At 42.3% G+C, this 16986-nt stretch overlaps 1 protein-coding gene across 1 annotated transcript in view; it reads right to left on the bottom strand.

Annotated features, from left to right (window-relative positions):
- The window catches only part of C12H16orf86 (chromosome 12 C16orf86 homolog), a 184119-nt gene that overhangs the window by 23621 nt on the left and 143512 nt on the right, over positions 1 to 16986 (bottom strand). The window contains exon 4 of the mRNA XM_085637048.1: positions 9614 to 9787. Coding sequence (XP_085493174.1) covers positions 9614 to 9787 — 174 coding nt within the window. The remainder of the gene's footprint in view (positions 1 to 9613; positions 9788 to 16986) is intronic.

Genomic DNA, 16986 nt, shown 5'->3' with positions numbered 1-16986 from the left:
ACACCAGGGAGGGCCACCCGCCCTACCAAGCCGCAGTCCGACTCCGTCCCCCCGGCTCAATCAGAGAGCCATTCGGTCACCACAGCCGCCATCTTAGATGTACAGGGATCGAACTCTGCACTTCTCAAGGTCGTCGGGTAGCGCCGAAGGACCAGGGAGCGCCCAAACTAGTTCTCTGTAGGTCCCAACCCCTGCGGGCACCTTCCCCGGCTCACGAGGACGTTATGCCGGCCCTCCTGCCAGGATAAACGGTGGGGTCGGCGCGGAGCTCGCAGCTCACGCGACCGACCTCATCGGCTCAGAAGCCACGCCCCCCGTGAAACAAACCATTCTGTTGATGTGGGATACTGCAGTGACACCTGGGGAGGCGTATGGATGGAGAATGTCTGGTGGATCCTGGCAATGGAAAAATAAATCTTGAAACCGTCCAAAGGAGGGAATGGGAGTTCAGAAAGCAATGAGGTCTGTTGCTAAATTATTTGGCAAAGGACTTTCAAGAGTGACAATGTCCCAGGAGACAGAGTGCTAAACTTACTGGAAGAATACACGTTGGAGTGTTACTACTCCTACAAAAAAGACACTGGGGATTGAAAATACTCTACACTGGTTCATTTGAAAGCACATTTGAATCACTTGGTCTGATAGAAAATGTAGAATTACTGGACGCCACTCTCTCTGACACCCCAGAGACCCCATAGGAATTACTGCCGGTGCTTATTTAGCAGATAATACCTTGCCTACAGTAGCTCTGGGCATACTAGCTGTTCAAATTCTCTAGATGGTCCGAGGGCCTGTTTGTAATATGGCTTTGCCCAAACCCACTTTGAACAATATTTCTTGAAACCCAGCAGGATCAAAGGCCAAGCTGAATAGCCAAGAAAAGTTAAAGTTTGTACTTACGTTTTCTACTTTGTGTTATCAAAGGATCTGGGCTACCAGCAGTTTTTTGCATGAATTGTTATACAACCTATGAGACTTTGAGAATGCCAGCTAGGACAGGGAGAGACAAGGGTGGGCTAACTATCTCGGTTTCCACCGTGATTCCATACAGAGTGATTTTTAATCAGCTAGACTCCTCCTTCTACTAAATATTAGGTTTAGTAATGACCACCAGATGTGTCCTTATTGTTGTGAATTTTTAGATTAACATCTTTGACTCAGGAATAATAAATGTGACATCCATGCTTGACAAGGATCGGGATACCGTCCGTCGTATGAGGAGTAACACGATTTACATCATATGGGCAGGTGGTTTTAATGCCCCCCTATATATCTTCGCCATGAAAAACCACATATGGGATTAGGGATTTGTCTGATGAGTGTCGGGAGCATTTTGCACATGATAATTATGGAGAGGCACTCAATAACTACTTTATTAAGGATAACTTTGCTTTTGCTACCAAGGCTTATGATGTATTCAACTTCTTTGACCATACCTTTACAGGGATGGGTACAGGGAGTACGATTGATTATAGACTTCTAAATGAGAATTTGTTTATCACCAGCTTCAGCACTCATAACCTTTTGTATTTGTCACCCCAAGTGGGACTGGTATGCCTAGACGTGGGTCCCGTGCTCTCCGTGCCACTGGAGTCAAGCTATCCTGCCTGATGAGGGCTGAAAGTTCGAAACCGGTCCTAGGATGCTTGTTTCCAGTCCAGGGAGGACCTGGCCTGTTCCCATTGGGCGCAGGGTCAAGACTGAGTTGCATATGGCTGGGTCCAAACTGGAATGGCATGGTGAGCAAAAAAATGATGGATTTAGGCCCAGATCTCTGTACTGGGGTGAATGTATGACATTGTTCTGCATTCTGTCCATCAATTGTTCTTTTTGAATTTGTCACCCCGAGTGGGACGGGCATGCCCAGACGTGGGTCCTGTGCTCTCCATGCCACTAGAATCAAGCTTTCCTGGCTGATGAGGGCTGAAAGCCCGAAACCGGTCCTAGGATGCTTGTTTCCAGTCCAGGGAGGACCTGGCCTGTTCCCATTGGGCGCAGGGTCAAGACTGAGTTGCATATGGCTGGGTCCAAACTGGAATGGCATGGTGAGCAAAAAAATGATGGATTTAGGCCCAGATCTCTGTACTGGGGTGAATGTATGACATTGTTCTGCATTCTGTCCATTAATTGTTCTTTTTGCTCATAACAACTGTGCCAGTGGCCACAATCCACTTAGTGCGGAGATAAGTTTGGGTAGTGGGAGGAGTAAAGGTTTTGAAACCTTGCAGGATATTGAGGCAGTGGGGATTAACAGTACCTCAATTAGATGGAACGAGGTGAATCCAGAGGGATTCTTGACCAAAATAAGTAGCAATACTAAGAAACATTTCAAGGTGTGTTTTGATGAATCTGCAGGAGACTTTGGTTTAAGAACGCCCTTGTTGAAATATCTAGAAGAATCAAAACAGAGTAATTAACAGCAAATCCAGCAAGGGGGATCTAGAATGTCCAGATGGTTTGATACGAGCTGCTCGAGGGCCCATAAAGATTTCCGTGTGTCGCTTAGCAGATCTCACAGGATCCAAGACAAAGTTGTATCCTATTGATGAATGTATAAATCATTATTCACAGAAAGAAAGAAAATTTATAAAAGGGAAAGCAAAGACAGCCCTTGTGTCTGCGAGCGAGACGTAGGACAACATAGCCTTCTGAAAGATGATTAATCAAATGTATTTCAGAGATTCAAGTGTTCCAGCCATAGAAGTCTTATTTCAATCACAAGAATGGATTGCCCATTTTGGGATGACTTATGCCAATCCACTAAGTGAAGGAGAGTCGGGATAGAGAAGTAAAATGATAAGATTAATTTGTTACTCAATGCATGCAGCAATTCTCCCCTTCATTTTGAGCTCCATGAGGTCATATATGCGACCGAAAAGTGTCCGAGCAAGAAAGCAAACAGCCCGGATGGGAGTCAAATAAATCTTTTTAAGGCCAACATAGTCTTCGAATCCCCTTTTAACAAATTTCTTGAAAGTGGTAACTAATTCTGGGAAGTTGATACATTATTGCAATCCTTGATGGTAACAATCTTCAAAAAAAGGTAAAAGAGGCGATACCAAATGCTATTGCCTGATTTCATTGGTATACACTCCGGTTACGGGGGCAAGAAGAATTGTGTGAGAAAGGCTGGAATCTTGCAGGCAGAAGCATTCGTTTTTGCTGGATTACAATAAGGTTTCCGTAAAGGGATAGGGACAGTTGAGCTGAGGTTAAATCTCAATCTGCTAATTAGTAAATATACTTTGGCCAAAAAAGGGGTAATTTATTTGGCATTTATGGGCCTGTTGAGCGTGTTCGACTGTGTAAATTATGTCCAATTTGGTCCTTAATTATGGAGAATGGGGTGTTAGGCAACTCGATGCAGGAATTATGTAATTAATGGACAATGTTCTGACTCTTTTTATACAGCGTGAGGGTTGAGGCAGGGTTGTGTCTTTGCACCCTTCCTTTTTACCCTATATATTAACATCTCGGAGAGTTTCTTAGGAGAGAAAAGCAAGGACATGCCACAGATTGACCAGCGTCCCATTCCGGCACTTTTGTATACCGGCGACGCAGTGTTTTTGGCCGAACAGCATATGAACTTCAGGCTCTGTTGAATACCTTGGTAAGTTTTATTGACAAGCTAAGTTTTGAAAGTTTTTAGTATAACTTTTATATGGCTACATATGGTGCAGTTGTTTGAGGTCACCTCAACGTGGAAAATATGCATACATCTGAGAACGCCTGTCTGAAGAAAATGTTGGCTGTTCCATCTAGTTGTACTAACTATCTGCCTTAGGGACTTTGGCGTGAACTACTTGGAAGGTCATATAAGTTTGCACTCACCTCTTTGGTGCAACAGGATATTGACATCAGGGTAACAGGAAGGTAGTATGTGACTGTCTATCCCTGGATTTAGGTGCAAACATCCCTTGGTTAAGCTATATTAAAAAGCTAAGTTTTAGGCTTGTCAGATCAGATTATTGTAGGGGCCCAGAGTCTCTGAAGGTTAGCCATAAAGGTGATTTGGTAGCCCTATTTTTAAATTTGTTCGATCAGGAAAGATTAAACAGGAAGCATCAATAATCTAGCATTGCATATCACTGCCGTGTGGATATTAGGCAAGGTATGCAACTGTATCCTGAATGGGTAACGAACGTCAGTGATAGTATTGTGCTTCCAAGATTCAGGTACTACATGATTCATCACCTTGAGGCATTCCCAAAGCAGAATCACTGGACTAGTGTTCTATCTAGTTGCTCATGTGAAGGGCCCTTTACACAATGTTCCCTTCATCTAATGTTTTTCTGTGAGTTTGATCGCGAGCTGAGAGTCCGATTAATTAAAACTGCTGCTAAAGAAATGTAATTCCAGACAGTGTAGACCTTCGTTAGTCTTTTTGCAACAGTTGCATTCTTCAGAGGTGTGTTTAGCAGTGGCCACTTTTTTCCTGGCAGTTATTTGACATACTCAGACGGATTGGGGCCTTTTAAACCATATATGTTGTGTTTATGAATTTACTATTTACCTCAGATATATTTATTGGTGTTTTTTAATTGTTATAGGTATTATTGTCAATTTATTGTAGGATTTGTATTGTATAAGGACATTTACTTTTAATTTTTTTAACTACATCGAATAAAGATTTTAAAGAAAGAAAACACAATCAATTCATAGAACTAGATAAAGGTAGATGTGGTTAATGGTGGGAGTTCCTGGTAGGGGTAAGATTGGAAGGATAGGTTAAAGGAAATGTTTTCCTTTCTCAGTTCTGTTTAAATGCATGTTTGGGGACTCTGATGGAATCAATTCGGATACATTGTACCAAATATATAGTGATAAATGCTGATAAATGTACTGTCTTGCAGGTTATAGATGATGGGACCCTTTTGGTTCCTGGCGGACTCTGTAGGAAAGTGACAAATGCGTGGATGTGGGGATAGAATTCATGATGTAGAATGTTCAGTTAATGGTTACGTGCTGATAAATAGAGACGTGTAATACCAAGCTCTGTGTGTGCTGTGGTAGTTTACATGTACCTGGGCAAGGGAGGATGCTACAACTGGTTACAAGATAGGTGATTACTTAAACCCCACGACCCAAAGAACAGAGAGTGCTCCCTTGGAGGGTTTACCGTGATCCAGGAAACTTCTTGTATGTACCTCAGTTGAAGTGAAAATTGACGGTTGGCATATGTGGAGTCAAAACGCCACTCAGGTCAATGCAAGGCCTGTGAAGAAAGTGAAAGCCTTACAGCCAGTCTGTTTGTTGTTGGTTTGAAATTTGCTGCTTAAGTTGAGACAAGAGATACTGCGCCACAGCGTAACATAGAGATGTCCTTCATACAGAACGACAACGCTAAAGGCAGCTACAACCAGGCATAAAGAATATTGTGGTGCTTACCAAAATCTGAGTAGAGCGAGTCATCTTACCATAGCATTTGGGCAAAGCAACCCACGGAGAAGCCTAGGGGTTGTGAATACGTAGCCATTGATACCTAAACCAGACACCACAGGTGGTGTTGGGTGCGTTCCGCACAACTCAAAAGTCCTTCATAAGTTGAAAGGCTCCAATGGCAACGCGAAAATCTCAGATGGGCCATAACGACCCTGAAGCAAGCACATGGCAAGGACTTAAAGATTGTATGAATGATGCAGGTTGAGGTGACAGCATATACTCTCGGTTATGATGCTGCTGCATTCCTGAAACCACCGCCTCCCTCTGATACCACCAAAAGGCAGCATATTAGTGACAGATGGACTGCCTGGATTCAAACTTTAGATAATTTTATTGATGCCCTGGAAGAAGTAAATGACAAATAAGTAAATATCTGGAGAATTTTGTGGATGAAGGAGTAAAATAAGTGATTAAGAAAATACTACACGGTGATGAAGTAATATACCGTCAAATCAAAGAGGCACTAAACACCAAGTTCAATCCGCTGCCAACTGTGGACTATGAAAAGTAAATTTTCAACCAAGAAAGATAGTAAGCTAGTGAAACGATGGATAAGTTTGTAGAAACACTTGATTCGCCTATCAAGCATTGTAAGTTCAGTGAGTTCACCGATAAAAAGGCCATGCGTCTCTGAGTTGAATATGAGAAGTAATCCGAAACACAAGGGAGAAGGCCACAAAGAAATATCTCCAAAGAAAAAGGTTGTGTTTTCGATGTGGATTTTCTTTTCCACATGAAGGTTAAATGTCCCGCCATTGGATGGATATCCAAAGGCTGCAGGAAAGAGAAACATTTTGTAACAGTTTGCAAAGCAAATGAAAGATTGAGTGCGTCACATCGACAAAAAACAAAATGGATGCCAGAAAGTTCCAGAGACGTTCTGAACACGCCCACAAAGCCAAGCGACAACATCAGTTGAGGGAAGTAGAAACTGAACAACGAGAATCGTCCTCAAATTCCTTGTCTAAAAGTTTGTCATTGTCAAGCAATGGTGAGAAAGTTGTGTGTGTGATGTCAATGTTGATCTATTGGCAACGTGCGTTTGTAGGATTAGCTTCTTGCAAGTAAGAATGCCAGTAGAAACAAGATTGACAAATGAAAGTGCAAAATTTATTTGGACATTGTTCCAAAATCACACTGAAGGTGAATGGGTGCTTCATACCATTTGTCATAGACAATGGTACGTCGAGAAACAATATGGCCGTGGAAAAGTACAATGAACTGTCTCCAGTGCCCCGTTTAACCCAGTTTGAAACCAAAGCGTATACGTGGGCTGCTTTGACACCACTGCAAAGTCGAGGTTCATTTACAGCAACTGTGAAGCATAGAAAGAGGAAGCCATCTGAAGTGTAGAAAGTGGTTGTAAAAACCCTACTTCTTATTTTGTAGCTACTTTGTTTACCCACTCCTTTACATAAGTCAAGGATTGTCAAGTATACCGATTGCCAAGGAGAAGTCAAGGATAACACAGTTCTTGACATAAGTCTCTACTGTCCTTCATAAATTAGGACACCAGAATGTTCTTGCTACCATTTCTTGAGTCCATTTAACTGTAAGGCAACCAACCTAAGAGGATTTATGACTCGAGAACTATCCTGGTTTGAAGTTCTTCTGGAAAAACAAGTCTGTTTTTTTTTTTACTAGAAGTTTGTGATCTTATCCTCAAACTATCATTTTTCTTTAAACAGTGCTCTTGCTGCACTTCAGTTTTTGTTTTATCTGTTCAAGTAGGTTGGTTTCTTCAACTGTAAGGCTAGAAGGTCGGTGCCTTCCTCAATACCTTGTTGTGAGAGAGTGTCCTCTTATCCTTGCTATGAACTAGGCCTGTACTTGATGTTATAACAGAACCAGGGAAAGAAGAGGGGCCACTAGGCAAGTCTGGCATTAGTGCATTTCATGCTTTTTAAGGAACTTAATTTTGTTTATCAGTGCAGACACTGATGGCTTGTGCTGAAAACCTCTGTCTCCAATGTGTAAATGCCTCTTTAATTGCTAACAGTTCAGTCATAGACATAAGGTGTGGGAAAATACTCAACTAAGTGAATGTCTTGATGATTCAGAGACAATAAAGGAGGCGGCATCAGTCTCCAAAACAAAAGCTGGTTGCAATCTAGATGACTCAGAATGGGTGCTTTACTGCACAGGCTTTAAATTCTGAAAGCCTTTTTCACGTTCCTCAACCCATAGAAATGGATGATTTTTCTTTGTAAGGTCAGTTCTTGGTTTGATAGGTTGTGAGAAATTTTCAATTAAGTGTTGATAGAAATTAGCAAAGCCCAAGAATGTATACATCTGTTTACAGAGAGCATTCTGAGTCCTGCTGAACTTCTCTGAGATGTTTGCTGTGTTTTTCATGGTTGTAAGAAAACTCAAATATTTCATCAAGATATATTACCCCAAACGTAACCAGGGTATCCCTAAACACATCATTGAGAAATTTTTGATAAGGAGCAGAAGTGTTGCAGAGACCAAGGGCCTGATTTCGAGTATGTGGGACAGGGTACTCTGTTGCAAACGTGATGGAGTACCCTGCCACCTACCTCTTTGTCCATCTGCCTCATTTAGAGATAGCTAGACCTTAGGTCTCCATTAACAGAGACCCCACAGACTCTGCCAACGAAATACTTCCTCTGATTGCCCGGAGAAGTAGGGGCCCTCAGTGGAAGGAAGAATATTCCACTATCTGCCCTACTTAGGGTGGATGGTGTAATGCCTTCTTTTTCCTGACTGTCACTCCCAGGAAAAACCTGGCAGTGAGGGACAGGGAAAAAAATCAATAATGACATCCCACACCATGGGAGAAAACTCACAGGTTGTAGGGGTTTTTAGTTTTGTAGTTTTTCACAAACTCCTGTCGGTCAAACTTTTTCTACATTGACTGGAACCACCATTACAGCAGTCCTTTTCAGCTTAGAAAGATGTTCATGGGGCCAGCGGACATATCTAAATTTGGTGGATGGGATATTCATCAGGGTGACAGAGAAAAGTACTGCATCACCCAGGCGGACATTAGCCCATCCGCCAAGCACTAAATCAGGCCCCAAAACGCATTCCCACGTATTCATTGAGACAATATGTGGGCTTTCTTTCTCTTACCTCCCACTCTAATAGACACCAAATTATACGCCCCTCTTAAGAACTAATTTGGAGAAGACCATAGCTATTTTCACTTGGCCTAGACATGCTGAGAAGAGGACAGTATGCCTACTGCAAATGGTAATTTCATTAAGTTCCCTGTAATCAATTCAAGGCTTGTATGCACCATTTGGTTTCAGGGTGAGAGAGACTGGTGTCTTTTCTGGAGACACAGAATGTCGCATGAACCCCTTGAGTGAATTCTCCTCTAAGTACTCCTTCAGTATCCGGTCTTCCTTCAGAGTTAATTGAAAGATTGAATTGTGATGGATCTGAGCTCCTGGTTGGAGGTCTATAGTATAACCATTCTGCTAATGAGCCTTTCTCTTGACCTGCTACCTCATGTTATTCAAACACTGCATGGAAGATATTTCTTTGCTGGGTCACCATGCAGTCTTGGGTCTGTCCTGCATCCCCTTCTGTGATTCAAGCTGTGCAGATCTTGTGATTCTTCTGTGCTAGTACCTATAAAAAGCTCTGCAATTTTATTTTTCTTAACCTGCCAACACATGCTATTCAAACACTATATTTCAGAACTGCTCTGCCCATGGGACTCATCCTTTACAAATACACAAAATCATGCAAAGCACTTGTAATGCACTGCATTAGAGACCAATGTAATTCCTGATCTTTTAGTTGCGTCAGACACAGAAGTTAGTTTGGCTATTGCACTATAGACCTGATCTATGGCATGTTCTACTATAATACCTTTGTACCTCAAACAAAGCATTGCCATTACGTTTCAATATTCACCTTCAGCACCAACAATTATTGAAATAACATGGCCCATGCACTGGTACTTTGCTGTGCCAGACAGTGTACTGAAACACTGACTTTCAGCTCCTTAGTTACTCTTCAAGCAGTGGTACATCATCTGCATACACAAACACATATGCATTGTCGATGGTCCTCAGTAGTTCGCCACAGTGCACACTACTATTGAAGTACTGAAAGAGGTGCACGCTCTTCTCTGTCAATCAGCCACGTAGTTGACTTGCAGTACATATTTTATCTGACAAAGCAGAACATTGGGTACCTGCTGATGGAAATGGCTTTGGTAGCTGGGTGCCTATGGTTGGCTTCTCTTCTTGCAAAGCTTTTGCTGGTGGTTCCATCTCCTCAGTGTCTGTCTCTCCATCAGATTTCCTGTTCATCTCAGGGTTGTTGTAGTTGATATACTGATATAATGTCCTCACACGGGGAGGTTTCTCTGTGAGCATACAAAGTATGTGAATTTGCTGTCACTAACATGGCGGGACAAAAATCAAAACCAAGGTAACTTTCAAGTTACGAGAAAACATGCTTTAACACTTTACTTTTACAGTCTATGCTCAAGTCTTACCTCCAAACAAAAATGTTTATTTCTATTATTATATAAAATACAAGAACATAGCTGTTAGATGTCAATAACAGGAAACTAACCAAAGATCATTAACTATATGTCTATATCGCTGAGCATGGTATTTTTTGGAGGCCCGGTGTTTGCCTCAAAGATAATTTAATAATAATACATCACTACTTCAAATAATCAAGATCTCAAGATACCCCAGTAGATGATGAGGAAGCCACAAAGGAAACTTGAAATAACCACCATCGGAAGCCAGAGGTTGCCTAGTCACAGAATGTAAATCAAAAAGCATTAGACCCTTTATTTGCCAGAAAGCACTGCTAGTAGCTGTGATTGGCCACTGTGAGCGTAATCGTTGTGGCCGGAAGGCATACTAACAGTCTGAAGATTTTATTTATTTTTATTTATTTATAAAGTTTTATATAGTGGGGACCGGCGAGGGTTTCAGAGTGCTTTACAGGTGGGCGAAGTAAGACACAAGTAGGAGGCAAGAGAACAGTCACATATACAAGAGAGGTGCAATCAGAGAACATTAACAAGTTGAGGAACTAAACCTCAGAGGAAATCATCAAGATACTAGTCATGATCAACAAATGACAGTCAGGGGACAGCTCAAGAGACAAAGGTGAGATCTAAGGCAAAAAGTTGTTAATCAGAAGAGTTTTTACTTCTTTTTTTAAGGTGGCCGTAGATGGGATCAGACAGATTTCTGAAGGGCAAAAGGTTCCACAAAAGGCTACGTTGCAAGATTTATTTTTCTGGAAAATCTGTGGTTTCAGCAGCAGGGTGTTTTGCGAAGATCTGCATCCACTGGATAATTCTAGTTTTTGTACCAAATGCCTAGGGGTATTGAAATGTAGGGCTTTATGAGTCATACATGCAATTTTTAGATGTATTGTTGCTTCACGAGGTAGCCAGTTCAAGGATTTTAGATCCTTGTTTTTTTCCGGTGATGAGTCTGGCAGCAGCGTTCACAGAGGCCCTTTGAGGGGCCAGTTTGGATCTAGGCAGGCCACAAAGTGTAGCATTTCTGTAATCCAGCCTGGGAATGAGTAGAGCTTTGACCGCAACTTTAAGGCCATCCTGGATTTTAATTTCTTTAAAATGCTCATCTGATAATTTGCTCCTTTGGTTGCGGTACTGATGTGATCCTGCTTGTTCAGGGGTTTGCTGAGTGCGATTCCCAAAGATCTCACTGATGTGAGGTGAACAGTTGAGGGCAGTTATGTGGAAATGTAAGAAACTGAATTCTCTCGTTTTTCAATTAAGCTGTGCCTCATCCATTTTCACCCCTGCCCTGTTTTCAGCCTGGCTCTATCCTTGACACCGCAACTGCATAAACATTGGTAAAGAATCTAAATTAAGACATTGTAGGCTGTGTAAACATGTAAAGTCAGCACAAAAGAACAGCTGATGTCTGCACTGGGTTTTATAAATAATGGTAAAGCCTCAGATAAAGTTTGTTCAGATAGCCTATCTTGTTGTGCAGCTTCAGGACGCGACAGTTACACAAGACACCAAGGTTGTTGCTTCTTACAGATTGTCTCATTTGTGTGTTCTTCCCAAAGCTCTATTTACCTCTGGGCGTCCTTTGTCTGTGATCTTTGCTATAAAAACCCATGTAACCATCGTTCAAGGTGCTCTCTCCTTGAGTATCTCTATGGTGCTTGTCGGATGGAGCCCCATTCATGAATGCTTAATAAATGACCTATGGTTTGAACTTCGCTCCAGTGTTGATTCCTCCTTACTTGTTAAGAACCCGTGGACGAAGTGGTGACCCTGCACCAGCAGATTAAAAATATTCTGCTCCACAAATTGGCCCCCAACGTGGGGCCCCATCAAGGGCTTGCAGTCGGATCAGGGGAGGAGATTGGGACGGTAAGACTAACTTCGCTGAGGGCCGCCCACCTGAGGAGACTAGTGTTGCTCGTGGTCTAATGTGATTTTTCAGCTCTCCGACTCTGATCTTCTGGCGGATGCTGGCCTTGACCGGGGCCTTCGGACGGTCAATTTTGGATCAGAGAGGTTTGACAGGTGGGAGTTGAAGACTACACATAAGGTAAATCTGTATTGAACCGGTTCATTTGGTTAGGATTTGCTTGGCTTGGTATTTGTCTGGTATCTGCTTGGAATTTTGAAACTTAGACACTGTTTTGAAACTTGCTATTTGTTTTGACTAACATTTTTTCTTACAGGTAATGTGAGAATATATTTTTATTTCTCTCTGATTATAAGTCTTTTTTTATCTTGTATAACATGCCTGTGATTAGCACTCTTTGGAAGTTTTGTTGCTGCTGCTGCGATAAGCAGAGCATTTTGGAAGCAAGTCAACCGGCGCCACCAGAAGGTACACCGAATTTTGAGATGTATATCAAATATGGTATTTGTCCCATTATGTATAATACATTGTGGAACAAATATACAAAAGGGGATCCCCAGTTGCAATGGCCATTAGAGGGAACAATGGACCCTCACAAACTTGAGTATTTAGAGAAACAATTGCTTTTAAAGAAAGTTAGACCAGCTATGTTTGATAGTTTGCGTATGTGGAGGAAAGAAGTGAAGGAGCGGCAGCTCAAGGCAGAGATGGTACAAAGGAAACAGGAAAGGAAGACAGAGTATCAGAAGTATAAGGAATTGAAGGATAAGGAAGTTCAGGAGAAAAAGGAATGTTTAGATAGAGAGCATAGATTATTAACATCTAAAGAATATAGACAGTAGCAGTTGAGGTCCACCAAGAAGATGTGGATTCAGATCTTGATGGATTATTGATTGAAAGACTCCCGCCCCCATATGTACCCTTAACACCTCTTCCCCCTGGACCACCAAATGTCGCCCCCCTTGCACGCCCGGCTTCCCCTCCTTTGCCCGCGGTTGTCCAGCTCCCTATTTTCCAACCAGTACCGGTACTTTCCTTACCCCCTCTAACCCAGGCCACTGCGGCCTCCAACCCAGGCCTCTGCGCCTCCACCTCAGGCCACTGCACCTGAAATGACTGATGAGCCTGAACTTTCTGTATCTGTCTCCACCCCTCGAGTTCTTCGTTCTACTGTACCTCAGTTTCGTAGGGATGCAGAAAGGTTGATGGTATTAAATTGGTTAAGTAATCTAGAAATGGAAGTATGAGAAATGATAGATCATATACAGGATTTCTCAGAGGGCGAGCTTCTTTGTCTCATAAATAAGCTTTCTCATCAACTTATGATTCAATGGGAGATGACTACAGGACAAAATGGCCCAGATGATGATAGTTATTAATCGACAGTGTCAGATAGGAGCCTTCCCTGTAAATAGAGTGAACACTGCCATAGCATCGATAACTGGATACTGTAATGAACTCGCTTCCTCTCCTCGAATAAGACCTATGAGGGGAAGCTGCGCCACAGTTCATTCCTGGAAGAGGGAATGCAGACAATGATGACCCAAAACCTCCTTACCAGACATAAGGAAAAATCCTGGAGGATTACAGGCAGCCATTGATTCTTGTATCATGACCTTCGCAGATATTAATTTGTTTTTTGGTATGATCCTGCCACCAGATATGTGGCGACTTACCCGGAAACCGGATCATGCTGTTGATTTGGGAGGAGATTGGACTGCCATAATAGCAGATGAAACCTGGTCAGAAACCTAGTCCGCTCATACTGGATCTTCCTGGTAACATACATACTTATATAAAAACGATGGTTCCAGCTAGGAAAATAGACTGGGCACTCCTTACTGCTTGTTAACAAAAACAGGGAGAGGCCGTCCCTGATTTCTTTACTTGCTTTGAGGAAGTGTTCCACGATTTTAGTGGGCAAGATACATCTACACCTACGGGTGCACATTTATTTGTAGATCGATTTGTGGGAAATTTACTTACTGAGATATCGGTTCGCTTAAAGAATTCTGAGAGTACATGGGCTTCGGTGACTCCGAAAGCTATATTAGATATGGCTCAGTATTATCAGAATCAGGTGACCACTGAGCAAGAATGAAAAGAAGGAAAACTAAAAGAACTGAAAACTAAGGTAATGATGGTCCAGGCCTATAGACCTCACGGTTGAGGCCGTGGTCAAAATTATGGTCAGAATTATAGACAAGCACCTCCAGTAGGCCCACCGCATAGACAAACTCCACTAGGGCTGGATCAATGTGCTTATTGCAAGGAGAAAGGACATTGGCGTTCTGAATGTCCTGTTTTAGCTGCTGGTGGGAGAGGAAGGAGACAAGTGAATAGTAATCGAGGGACTCCAGCTCCCCGATAGCAGCCACAGCAGGTTCAAGCTCCAGAGAGAAATAGGTCAGGAAATTATTTTGATCAACAAAAGGATCAATATTTTATGGAGGATTGGGAATCAGAGGAAACTGTGGGAACCCATGTTGCCTAGGACAGCGTAGGACGAGGAGAACCAGTTGAGATACCTGTAGATCAGTCAGGTCCCTATACTTGGCAGGACCAGAAATTTTTAGTGGATACAGGAGTGAAACGTAGTGCGATATCTCAGAAACTGGTCCCTGGGACACCTTGGGACACCTTGTCTGGCCAAGTGATCACATCAATAGGGTTTGATGGAACACCAACTCCTAGCCCTGTGTCCCAAAAACTACCTTTGAGAATTTCATCACTACAGCCCCCTTTTTACTTCCCCCACATGCTCCAGATAATCTGATGGGACTTGATCTTTTGAAAGATTTCCATTCTACAATATATTGTTCCCCATCTGGAGTACGTGTCGTTTTTTGGAAAAAGACATTGCCTAAACAATATAATTTACCTTCATGTTCGGATCTTGATTCTGCCCCTGCATATGTTTGGGCTACTGCTGACACAGATGTGGAAAGAATGGACATTTCCTCAGTACACATACAGGTTCGGGAGGATGCTTCCTTACCAAGGGTCCCGCAATATAAAATATCAAAAGAAGGTGAGGATGCATTGATATCCATCATTGACGACATGATAACGTACAGGAGTTGTTGAGGATGTTTCCTCTAATGTATGCAATAGCCCCATTCTCCCCATTGTAAAACGGGGCGATGGAACAGGGGATAAGATTTACAGATTTGTGATTGATTTAAGAGAAGTTAACAAAATAGTGATCCCTCAATATCCTGTTGTCTCTAATATTACAACTTTGTTGACATTAATCCCACCTACAGCCACTGTATTTTCCGTTATTGACCTTAAGAATGCTTTTTTCTCTATTCCTTTACATGAAAACAGTAGATATCTTTTGGGGTTTTCATTACGAGGCCGCTCATTTAGATTTTGTAGGGCTGCACAAGGCTTTACAGAAAGTCCTAGCATTTACATTCAGGCACTTAACGACAGTTGGATGAACTTCTTTTACCACCAGGAGTTACACTTGTGCAATATGTCGATGACATTTTGCTAGCCGCAGACACAGTTGAGCATTGTAAAGAGGCCACTCTCTCGCTTGCATCACCTTGCTGTTAAGGGACATAAAGTCTCTTAAGAATAAGCTGCAATATTGCCAGTCTGAGGTCACTTATTTGGGCCATCTCTTGTCTAAGGAAGGCCGTACTCTGACTAAAGATAGGATTCAAACTATCCTAAAAATTCCTATTCCAAGTACTCAAAAAGAAGTCGGGGCACTTATTGGTATTACTTCCTACTGTAGACTCTGGATCCCGAACTTCTCACTTATCATCAAACCTCTTTTGTCCCTTGTTACTAAAGACACTCCCTCTCCTCTACCATGGACATCTGAATGTCAGGAAGCATATCAGCAGCTTCGTGCATTCCTTTGTTCTACTCCAGTGTTAGGCACTCCAGACTATGCAAAACTTTTCATACTATATGTACATGAGAGAGGATGTGCATTCAGTTTTGACACAACCATATGGTAATAACATCGTCCATGTGCTTATTTCTCAGCTGTATTAGACCCAGTGGCCAGAGTGGTTGCCGCCACAGCGATTTCTATACGACAATCTGAGGGAATAGTGTTGAGTAACAAGCTTATGGTCATGGTACCACATTCTGTGGATGCACTCCTGAATCAGACTAAGACACAACACTTGACTAGCGCTAGACTCACAGGATACGAACTTACGCTTTTGACACCTCATATCACACTCAAGAGATGCTTGACATTAAACCCAGCTACATTGTTACCATTGCCAGCTGAACAAACTCAAGATTTACACAACTGTATTTTCCTAACAGAAAAACAAACTAAGGGAAGAATAGATTTAAAGGATACACCTTTGTTAGACCCTGAGGGAGAACTATGGGTGGATGGCTCTTGTTCAAGACTACCTGATGGCACCACCTCTGCATCCTATGCCATAACTACATTACAGACTGTGGTTGAAACAGCCCGTATCCCACAAAAATCTGCGCAAGCAGCTGAATTCATTGCGCTTTTGAGGGCTTGCGAACTCAGTCAGAGATTAAGTAGTAAATATTTATACGGACAGCCAGTATGCATTTGGTGTGGCACACAACTTTGGCAAGCTCTGGAAGGTACCGGGATTCCTAACCTCCCATGGTTCTAAAATACTACATGGCGAATTGGTAAATAGTCTTCTTACTGCCTTGACATTACCAAAGAGTGTAGCCATTATCAAATGTAGTGCCCACAAGACAGTTACAGATAAGGTGGGACAAGGAAATGCTTTTGTTGACGAAGTTGCACGAGATACTGCAAGTGCACTTACAAGTAAGATGTAAGTACTACGATCTCAAGCTGAAAGATGGGAAAACATGTATACAGAGATTAAGGACATACAGCAGTCCGCCACTGAACAAGAAAGGGCAGAATGGCAAAAGGAAGGAGACTTAGATGATGAGGGAAGTTGGAGGTCAAAAGATATGTCAAAATGGAAATTGCCCTATGCTTATGTATTGCTTTTTGTGACTATGACTCATGGTCCTGCTCATGTTAGTGCCAAAAACATAATTTCCTAATTAGATCAAGTCTGGGATAGTACGCTCATTCAGAAAACGGCTGAGCATTTGGTCAAAAATTGTATGATCTGTTTACAGCACAATCCCCTACTGGTGGATTTTCCCCACCTCAGGTTCCTTTCGAAGCACTCCAAATGGGCTA

This window comes from Triturus cristatus, chromosome 12 (assembly GCF_964204655.1).
Source record: "Triturus cristatus chromosome 12, aTriCri1.1, whole genome shotgun sequence".
Lineage (NCBI taxonomy): Eukaryota > Metazoa > Chordata > Amphibia > Caudata > Salamandridae > Triturus > Triturus cristatus.
Note: the sequence above shows the minus strand (reverse complement) of the source record. Positions and strands in the feature narration are given on the sequence as shown.